This window comes from Pleurodeles waltl, chromosome 1_2 (assembly GCF_031143425.1).
Source record: "Pleurodeles waltl isolate 20211129_DDA chromosome 1_2, aPleWal1.hap1.20221129, whole genome shotgun sequence".
Classification (NCBI taxonomy): Eukaryota; Metazoa; Chordata; class Amphibia; order Caudata; family Salamandridae; genus Pleurodeles; species Pleurodeles waltl.
This window is the reverse complement of record NC_090437.1, coordinates 407,044,478-407,055,397: the sequence shown is the minus strand read 5'-3', so window position 1 is coordinate 407,055,397 and position 10,920 is coordinate 407,044,478. Positions and strand designations below refer to the sequence as shown.

Genomic DNA, 10,920 nt, shown 5'->3' with positions numbered 1-10,920 from the left:
CCCGCTGCTCATTATTGAACGTATAAAAATCCAGCATCATTCACTTGGAAATACTTGACACAGCCTGCACGTTGATTGTCAGAATCAAATCATTTAATTAATCAATATTCCTTTTCATCCCACTTAATATTTTAAAAGATATGTGATCCTCTGTTAATGTTGCAAGGCGCAATAATGTATCCATGTCCTATCAAAACAATGTCAATTTCTTCTCTACAGTTCCCTGAACAGCCACTAACTTAGCCAGCGTCCTCATTACCATCTGTATACCAAGGTAGCTCGACAAATTCATTTTTAAGGTTACTAAAATTGGCTTTTGGGCTAACACGTTTGATTGAGCTTCACTTTAAGTTACTCACAAGTATGTGTTCATGAAAGCGTGCCCCTCCAAAAGAATGACACAGAGAACCGACTATTTAATAACCCTGTCGAATCTGGGGGATGCAAAAAATTTGCGCCTAGACTCACGAAAATCAAAACAAGTTTACAGCCACGAAAACAATGTTTATTGACAGAAACTCAATGACGAACTACCAGCCCAATCTGGACCTGCATTAAATATACACATACTGATTAATAAAACGAATACTTCATCTTCAAGCTATCGTTAGAACTTGACCAGGTCTTCATTGGCAAGGAGATTAAGTCCACTTTATGGGGTATGCTGTGGAATGAATAAAATGCAGAGGTATAATTATTGTGATTATATTTTCAGCATAGCGTACTAATCTCCGCTTTGGTACAGCCCCATTTGCAACACATGCCAGCCACCCCCATAGAATAGTCCCGTTTTCTCCTGGGGTAATTTATCCAAGGAAATCTGTTGGACGCTTCTTGAGGGTTGGCTCCCGCTCCACTTCTTGGTTTCTGGGCAGCTTCTTCCACCTGCCTGATGTACTCATTGAAGTCATCAGACACAGGGACGTACTCATTATAATCATCATACGCGTTAAATAAATCCTTTGTAGGCTGTCGGCCAAAAGGCATATTTGTGTTTGGTAGCTGATGCTGCTCCAGGTCAGAACCCAAGTAGGACTGTAGCTTCAAGTTATCCAAGTCTTTGTTGGAAGTCGCCTGAACAGAATCTACATGAAGGAGAAACATGTGAATCAAAAGGAGACAAGGTACTGCGTGCTATATTATGCATTATTAAATATTGACAGTTTAGGCTTTTCAAAGAACATACTAAATTGTGGTTTTAATGGCTCAGAAACAGTGTGAGGATGGGAGTTCCCCAAGATGGTACAGGGCCTATCACAGCAAGACCTGAGCTTGCACTTCCTGAGAACAAATGCAATTGGCAGTGCACCACACTTCCACCCCCATAGCCAAACAAGGATCCATTGTGAATACTGTATATTGAGCCACTTAAAATTATAAAAGGTCAAGGCCGCGCGACAGGGACTACTGAACTTATAAATAATCACTATTCTACATTAAGACTGAAGTCGTTGGGTCTTATGCTAGAATCCATTGAAAAAGAGATCACCCACAAACCCATTGACTTTGAGTCAACTGCTTTGCACTCAAAAGCCATTTACAGAGATAAAGAGGGTGTGACTAAATGAGATGCTGTCTTCAGGATCTACAAAGACTATGAGATAAAACAGTACAGAACCTAGAAAAGATTTGGTTTAATTAGGCCCAATTGGAAAGATTTATTGCATAGCTCTGTTATACATTCTGAGTGGATTAGTTATTAGGGTAAACCAACATGTTTCTTTAAGGAGATCTGACAAATGGGCATGTCCTTATGGAATGCAGTGAAGCAGTCGCGAAAAGAAGAACAGTTGGAAGAATCCACTACCAGGGTTGTTGATAACTTTTATTTAAATATAACTTCTTTGAAATTTAAGAAACACTATTGTTTGTTTCACTAGCAATGATTGGAAGTTACAAAGAACCGGTGCCCAGCTGCAAAGAACTTGCTCCACCCAACCCTTGCTAGATATCTACATGAGCTCTATGCAATGTGGGACTTAAGCATATGACAGCTACTAGGCAGCAGAGAAAGAGGACAGTAACAATGGGAAACATACTTTACAATGCAGTCTTTACCGCGCAATGCCTTTACCATGCACCCAATAACACGCATTACCTTTACCATGCACCCAATACCACGCATTGCCTTTACCATGCATCCAATACCACGCATTACCTTTACTATGTATATCTCTTTACCATTCATGCCTTTCTGGCGAAATGGTAAGCATATACCTATGTGGCTAAGTCTATATATTTATTAGGGTAAGTGCGTCTTTAGGGTTTGGGGATGGGTAAGGGTATTTAGGGGCATATTTATACTCTGTTTGCACCGAATTAGCGTCATTTTTTTATACTTATTCAGTGCAAAACTAACTTCATATTTATACTTTGGCGCTAGACCCGCCTAGCACCAAATTTATGAAGCTAAAGTCATTTTTTGGAAGTGGAAACCTAGCTTGCCTTAATGAGATGCAAGGTAGGCGTTCCCGTGCAAAAAAATGACTCTATGGTCTATGGTATACTGCTGTGCAAAAATGGTGCACGGAAGGGAAGAGGGGTCAAAAAATGGGGCAAAGCTTGCTTTGCCCCATTTTTTAACACCTGGGTCAGGGCAGGCGTTAGGGGACCTGTGGGCCTATTTCCATGGTGGAACACCATGGAATAAGCCCAAAGGTGCCCTCTCCAGACCCCAGGGACTCCCCCACCCGCACCAGAGGGACAGCGTAGGATGGGGATCCCATCCCAGGTAAGTACAGGTAAGTATTTTATTTTATTTTTTAAAGTGCCATTGGGGGCCCTGAAATAGGCCCCCCTACATGGCACTGGGTGCAATGGCCATGCCCAGGGGACCCTGGTCCCTTGTGCTGGCCATTGGGGTGGTGGGCATGACTCCTGTCTTTTCAAAGACAGGAGTCGTGTGGTATGGATGGTTTTGCGTCAAAAAATGACTCTAGGCAGGTTAGAGTCATTTTTATTTACTCTAACCTGCTTAACGTCATTTTTGGGTGCAAAAACCCCTTCTTCCATACCACCAGCCCCACCTGATTAAAGTCATATTTTTGCCGCTAGCCTACGCTTTGCACCGGCTTGCACCATTCCATAAATATGGTGCCCGGCTGGTGCACAGAAATGGGGCAAGCCGGTGCTAAACTTTTTGGTGCAAAACTGAGTTGGTGCAGTTTTGCCCCAAAAAGTATAAATCAGGGCCTTAGTGCTACAAGTGATTTAAAGGTATGGAGTGGTAAGGGTATTTTTAGAGTTTAGGGGTGGGTAAGGGTATTTAGTTGTAAGGATATTTTTTGGGTTTGGGGCAGGCAAGAATATTAGGTGGAAAGGGTGATTTTAGGGCTGAGGTGTGGGCAAGGGTATTGGGTGGAAAATGTAATTTTACGGTTTCAGGGTGGGTAAGAGTATTGGGTGGTAAAGGTATTTTTAGGGTTTAGAGGTGGATAGGAGCATTAGGTGGCAAGGGCATTTTTAGAGTTTGGGGGTGAGGGTATTAGATGGTAACGGTATTTTTAGGGTTTAGGGATTGGTGAGGGTATTGCATGGTAAGGGTATTTCTAAGATTTAGGGGTGGGTGAGGGCACTGGGTGGTAAGGGTATTTTTAGGGTTTAGGGTGGGTAAGGGTATTTGGGTGGTAAGGGTATTCATAGGTTTAGGCGTCAGTGAGGGTGTTGGTGGTAAGGGTATTTTTAGGGTGGCTAAGAGTATTTGGGTGGTACGGGTATTTTAGGGCTTAGGGTATTTGTATGGTAGGGGTATTAGGGGTGGGTAAGGATTGATAAGGGAATATATATATATATATATATATATATATATATATATATATATATATATATATATATATATACATACATTCCTACATATATACTACCTACTGGTGGGTGCCAATAGCTAGGACTAAGTTTCCATAGGAAATCTTCAAAATTAGTTTGCCAGCCATTTCAGCTGCTGTCTGTAAACTTTCTGGGCGAACCATCAAACGGGCTGAGAAAAGGGGGGAGGGGTCCCAAACACATTTCCCCATGCAATTTTTCATAGGGATCTAAGACATGACTACAGTCTGAACCACTGAATGAATTACACCAAATTTGACAGAAAGCAAAATCTTGGTCCAGAAAGAGTGTTTTTTTATAATTTGGTGTAAGGCTGTTCAGGAGTTTGGTAGTTTATAAAGTTAAAAATGTATGTATATCTAAAAATGCAGATGTGCTTCAGATCAAGGCAGATTTGCAGATCCACGCACCAACAGCAATGCTGTGATTAGCTGGCCCCAACCTGAAAGGAAAGTTGTGGCCGTCATTTTCTTCATCGGGACTCAGTTCCGAGTCGGAAAAATGTTTTTAAAAGTGATAGAAGTGGTCAGTGTAAAGGCACTCTGATCCCATGGGATTGCTGTAGGAGTCTGTGAGGCACCACTCATGAGCAAGAAGTTGCCCAAACAGTTTTTTTTAGCCCATGAGGATCCATTGACCCATCCTTATCCTCTCAGAACCTCCCTGGTTTGGGTGAATTCAGGTGGATACGTGTAATTTAAAAAGCACATAGATGCACTTACAGACCCACACTCCCACTCACACAACCAGTTACACACCCACACAACCGCTTACACACCCACTCACACACCCATACAGCCACTCACACATCCACAAAACCGCTCACACACCCATACAGGCACTCACAGACCCACAAAACAACATACATGCACACACCCATACACCCACTCATAGACCCACTCACAGACCCACAAAACTACTCTTGCACTCACTCACAGACCCACACAACAGCTCACACAACCACTCACACACCCATACAGTCACTCACACACCCACTCATAGACCCACAAAATCACACACACCTACTCACATACCCACACAGCCACTACCACACCCATTCACAGACCCACACAGCCAGTCACACACACACACTCAAACAACCACCACAGTCACACACCCACTTACACATCCACACAACCACTCACACACTCAAGTTACAGGGATGTTATAGATAGTTAGGAAATAGTTTTAAAAAAACATAGAAATTCACTGGAAAAAAAACAAAGGTTACATGTACGTTATAGTTAGAAAATAAAATGTAGAAAACCTTAGAAATTCACTGAAAAACAACAAAGCTTATGGGGACGTTATACTTGAGATAACTATAACTGCTGAATCTCTGTAGTTTTGTCTGTTTTTTCAGTAGATAGATAGATAGATAGATAGATAGATAGATAGATAGATAGATAGATAGATAGATAGATAGATAGATAGATAATTTCACTTACCTGATGTACACTTATCATTTTATTGTAAAGGCATGTGTTGTAAAGGCATTTGTTTGCTAAAGACTTGGGTGGTAAAGGCAATGCACCGTAAAGGCATTGTGTGGTAAAGGATACATCTTAGATAACGGCATGTGTGGTAAAACCATGCATGGTAAAGGCATTCGTTGTAATGTCATACATCCAGTAATTACTACCTCGCTACCTGTATGGTTCGCAGCGTTAGACTTGGGAGGAAGGGTGCTTCCTGGAAACAGGTGTGTATACAGACATGAGTAGGCTGAGTGAAGGCATCACTTTCGATAGGTGACAGGACAGTGTGGAATAAACATAGAAAGAAGACAGTACAGCCTGGAATGAACATAAAGGGATTATTTCAAAGCATGTTTTGCAGCTTGTCATACCTTTTCTTTATGCAGCAGTCAGAGGAATGCAGAGAACACATCTGCATATGTTTATGCTTTTTGTGCTTATTAAACATGCCGAACGTATCCACTCATCGTGTTGTCAGAGGTTCTCTCTTCTTTGCAAAAGCAGAAAAAACATTTATTTCCAATGACCGCTATGTCATAGTCACTACTTTACCATGATCGAAAGAGTATCTAGTAACAGTATTTCGATGGGAAATGGCACTGCTTTTGAAAGCTAGGTTATTTGATCTTGGAGAATATTATGGTAGGCATAGATTCTCAATGGAGACTTTTTGAATGGGCGTTGATGAAATGAAATTTTCTCACCGATAAGACTGTTTTTTGAGCCTTCTGGAGACAAAAGTAGTTAATTGGGCTAGCTACTCTGGAGTGGCTTTCAAAACCCAACACATTGGGTGTTGTGGCTGAGGTCTTTGTTCCAGCTGAGGGCTCACTTTGGCTTTGATGGGCACTGTCTCATTCTAGAATATGTGAGTCATAGCGAGTTTATATTTTTAAGAGGTGCAGTGGCTCTTACATGAAGAGTTTGGTAGGATTCATGGAAATTCTCCCTCCTGAATATTCATAACACAGATGTCTTTCTATGAACCTTTTTGACCAACTGCAAATGCAGACATGGGTGTGTAAGGCAGAGCAGACCTCCAGCTCTGCATATATAGATTCACTAAGTGCCAGAATTGGAATCTGTTTCAAAGTGAAAGTACCATTCCCAGACTGGAAATGGGCAATAACACTAACGGGAGTGGAATGAGTTTCCGTATTTACAAGAAAACAGAAACAAACAAACAGTGAATGCAACATTATACCGCTGAGCAAGGCGTAAACTGCTTTACACCATACACACACACACACCACACCCTGGCTTCTGGTGCTCCTCCGGCTGCATAGAAAGGCATATGCAGTATCCTGGAACCTAACCACTGTCTCCGTATTTCAACGAAGTCCAAATACGTGTTATTAATACCAGAGAACGGTGTCTCCCGATCACTCGACTCCTGGAACAAGATATTTTGGCCTCCAGAATGTTTTGACTTACATTATGTTGCCCTTTAAACCTACATACAAGGACGCTTCACTTGCAGGCATTCAAGGGAAAGCCCAGAGAGAGAAAGAGAGAGAATATATTTCGCAACCTGATGCTTTCTAAATTGTTTTCTTTCAAAAACATCTTCCGTATGAATGTTTCAAGTTTTGACATTAAACATGTTGATATGTCTTGTGTACGGGCGCGATACTGGAAGGGAGTAATTTTAGGGCTTTACACGGATGTTGGGGAATGTCTAATGCTGAGGGGTTATGTTGTTGCAAAAACTGTTATTACGTTTGTAACAGTTGCGCTGAGAAGATAGATTTGAACAAATGCTGCGAATGAGGCCAAGGTAATTTCTCCTTCCAGATCTATCAAATATCAGAGCGTAAACGAATTAGAAACATATTGAATCTGACGTAATTCTCGGTCGAGAAATATGCAGCCATCTGAAGTTCTGCTCGTAAAGATGCTCCCATTTCATGCTAATTAGGTCCATACAAAACATGCCTCATGCTGTAAATACAATCCCAATTGAATGTATTGCGGTATTTGCAAAATAACTGTAATGCATTCAAAGGATATGTTTTCAGCCGATCTGTTACAATTTCATTGGGACAGTGCGTGCTCTTTTCAGCAGCGCTGCAAAACACTCAATGGGACACTTCTCACTGAACTGCAGTGCTTATGACGTGAAGATACTAATTGTGTCTGCAGAACGGCAAAACTTCACCAAGCCGGGACCTGCACTTATCAGCACCGGGGCAGTTGCAGAACTTTTCACAATTGTGATGAATGCAAATGAACAGTCCTGGCAGTTCAAGTCAGTAGGGCAAGTGCAGTGGGACGGTGCCTCCACTTCTGAGCAGAGCTACAGCACTGCAACACTTTTACAGAACAGTTCTGGCACAATTCAGACGTTTGCTCAGCAGACCTTGAATAGTTAAACTGGTGCTGGTCCCAACTTCTCCTCAGATTTGCTGTACTTGCAAAGCGACAGTATAGGAATTTCTCAAAATCAGTGCACTAGAACTAACTGGCACAATGGTAATGCATCATTAAATTGGGTGGGACTCGCACTTCTAAAGAGAACTGCTAATATTGTTGGTTCGTTCAATGGCACAATAGGAGCAGTTACTGTTAAGACAACACAAGCATCGCATCAGGACCTGCGTTTTCCTGCACAACTGTGATGCCTCAACATGGCTAGATGAGCGCTCTTCAGCAGAGCTACAAGCCTTGCAGTGGGGCAGCGCAAGCTTGCCCCTGCAAAACTTTTTTGACAGTTCAACGCGACAGACAAGTTGATTGGCACAAAAGTCATACATTTCTGCAGAATTATAATACTTGCACTGGGCTGTACCGGTTCTACTTAGTATAACTGTAATCGGGGCTTAACTTGTAAAACAATAAGCACAGATTTCCAAAGATTTCTCAGAAGCCTGCAGTCAGCGCCATCAAAGGTCGGGGTGGCAAATATTAAGGCTTCGTAGTCGTGATTCCACCTCATGCCTCTCTCAACCGCCACCAGAAAGTCCCTGTCTCTTTTTCTCACTCTTTCACATTCTTTTTCTTCCAGTTTCTCCCTTTGTCACTGTCTTTCTGTTTTACTCTTCCTCCTTTTTCTCTCCCTTTTTGTGTTTTCTCTCTCTTGCTTTGGATCAAAGTCTGTTGTGGAAAAATAAGTGCCAGTACCTAAAAATGAGTGCTGGTGGGTTCCACCTTCAACCACTGGCTCAAAATAAGCACCGACAACAATACTTTCAATGGGATAGAACTGGCAATTCTCTTTAGAACCTTCTTATGTATCCAAGTGGGTGGTGCCTGCCATTTTTAGAAGCCAGAATTACTTTTATTGAACCGATTTTCAATGCATAAGGCACTTTTGAGCAGTAGACAGTACATTACTCTCATTGGGAACACACACACATAATTCAAAGCATAACTATGGTACATTTACAAGGACTCCGCCACAATACATTCAATAGCACCATACACCCCTGTCCTGTGTAGCCCCTTTACTTCTAAAGGTTGATTAGTACTATGTACAATGTAAGTCTGTCACTTCCTAGAACACTGACAACTCTTCTTTCTTATACTTTTGGGGGAAGGGGTGGACATAGGCACCTGGTGTATGTTTCTATCATCAGTTTTTTTATCCCACACTTATGCTTGTTTATTTATTATTTAGTAGCCCAACTCATGTATCAAGAGTGAGGATTGCTGAGTGACATCATGAGAGAGAAAGGGGATGAACAACTTAGAGATAGAACAGAAAAGAGAGCAACGAAATAAGAGACAGTGTGATAAAGATTAAACGAAGGAGAGGATGAGAGAGAGATTGGATCTGTTTTGAGAGACTTATAATTACCACCTGTTTTTATGTAATATGAAGGGACAAAATATGGTGTAGCAATCGCAGTGTAAAATCAAAATTACAATAATGCACTCTCATTAACCCACAGAATCATGTCCTGAAAATACCAACTCATCAATTCACATTTTCGTGGTTAGTATGGTGAGTTATGAGAAGTTTTTTAATAATACTGTTATTAAACACCCAGAAGCAACTTCAGTTTTGCAATACAGTAAATACAGTGGTCGGTAGTAACATAATCCTATAGAACACAAAAGGTCTGAATTAGACATCCAGAGTCGAATGTCCTAGCTGTCAGGCACGTGCATGTGTTACGGGTTACAGATACTCACCTACGCTCCTGCGAGCACTCTGCTGCAGCTGCTCCCTGGTGCTCTGTGAAGAGTCCACGTCCAGGGACAGCCTCTTCCAGCGGGACCCTCCACAGGTGAAGATCACAGCTCGGATGAACTCGCGACCACACAGCCTCACCCCGAAGTCGCTAGCGCTTGCCCCGGGCCGCCCACCAGCACCCTGGGCATTTAAATCCGCAGGGAAGTCAGCCATGAGAAGCCCCACACACATCAAGTGCCACAGAGTTAGCTTCAGCATCGTACAACTTTCCAGCGTGCCTGAACTGCTACACCGCAAGCAGCCTTTCCCTCCTAACACCTTGCTGCCCCGGCCTGGAGGCGGGCTTATCTATCCCTTCAAACGCACGAGACAACTTCTCATTGGCTGCACTGCCGCCACGCCCCGTGCGCCAATTGGCTAATGTTTTAACCGTTCCAGCCTGGCGCTCGAGGCTGCAGGTGCCGAAACTGCGCGAGACGCGCTTCTTCTTGCCTGACTTTCGCTCCTGTGCTGCGTTAGTGCTGTGGAGCAGCCGGCGGTCTGCGATCCCCTCCACCTGACGGAGGTGGAAGGAGCTCGCTCGCTCGTGCAGGCGCAACTTTGACAGTTGGAGTGGAGGCGGCTGTGCAGCACGGTTGTCCCTGCGCCTGAGCTAGTCCCTTGTCACCTGCTATCCGCCTGTCTTTGGCTCTCTCTTCTCTGACCGAATCCTTTTATGTATATCAGTGGTCCGCTGCTCTGACTCATCGCCCCCTTGCAGTGATTTAACCCCCAAGTTTCCACATATGAACAGCTCTGTCACTAGCTTACCCAGTCCCCCTTCTTCCGCAGCCCACTCCTTCTGTCCCACCTGCTATATTTGCAGCAATTCATATTTTTTGAAGTTGTTTCAAAAGCTCTGTCTATCATGAGCGTTCCTTCCTCATGAGAGTGCCAGTGACGCACAGCGCCTTCCACGATACCATCCTCTGGCCCGGTGTCCCTACAGGATATTTTATGCCTTTCATGTACATCTAGCCAGTTGTATACATTATTTTCGTTAGTAAATAGATGCGACGCCCATTCAAATAATACGTCGAGGGACAACTCTATGTCTGCTACAAAGAAGTCTGTTTTTAATAGATTTGCAGTCTCATGGGTAGAAATTAAACTTCCCCTGGCAATCACATAAGGACAGCCAGCCTGGCCCACTAATCCGGAATCTTAGGCTCCTCTCTGGAGGAAACGATGCTTTTAATATAAATCAGGGAATTCGGTGATTGAGATTAGAAAGTAACAGTAATCACTGACCACAGTTCCCACACAGATCCGTACTGATAACTGGAATCGCACATGCGCCATTGGTTAGTTATATGGTTAGTTATATGGTTGCAGAAACAGGTAATTATTTCAACATGTCAAGAATATGCTGATGAACGCTAGAAACGCATATGCCACATTTTTCATTAGTTATTTACTCTGGTGTGCGTGGTAGTTCTTCAT

General features: G+C 42.9%; 1 protein-coding gene across 1 annotated transcript; it reads right to left on the bottom strand.

The window, feature by feature from the left end:
* Nucleotides 1-518: 518 nt before the first annotated feature.
* LOC138295607 (relaxin-3-like) lies at nucleotides 519-10,098 on the bottom strand. Its single transcript, XM_069234008.1, has 2 exons — nucleotides 9,438-10,098; nucleotides 519-1,085 (listed from the first exon to the last, which is right to left on the bottom strand). Exons 1-2 carry the CDS (start codon nucleotides 9,694-9,696, stop codon nucleotides 712-714), a joined length of 633 nt encoding a protein of 210 aa, XP_069090109.1. The 5' UTR covers nucleotides 9,697-10,098; the 3' UTR covers nucleotides 519-711.
* Between the last annotated feature and the right edge of the window lie 822 nt (nucleotides 10,099-10,920).

What these genes read in the sequence shown, in the direction of transcription:
- LOC138295607 (XM_069234008.1), bottom strand. Translation starts at nt 9,696, where the DNA reads ATGCTGAAGCTAACTCTGTGGCACTTGATGTGTGTGGGGCTTCTCATG. An exon ending in GAGTGCTCGCAGGAGCGTAG is followed by an intron (nt 1,086 to 9,437) that starts GTGAGTATCTGT and finishes TCCTTCATGTAG; the next exon opens with ATTCTGTTCAGGCGACTTCC.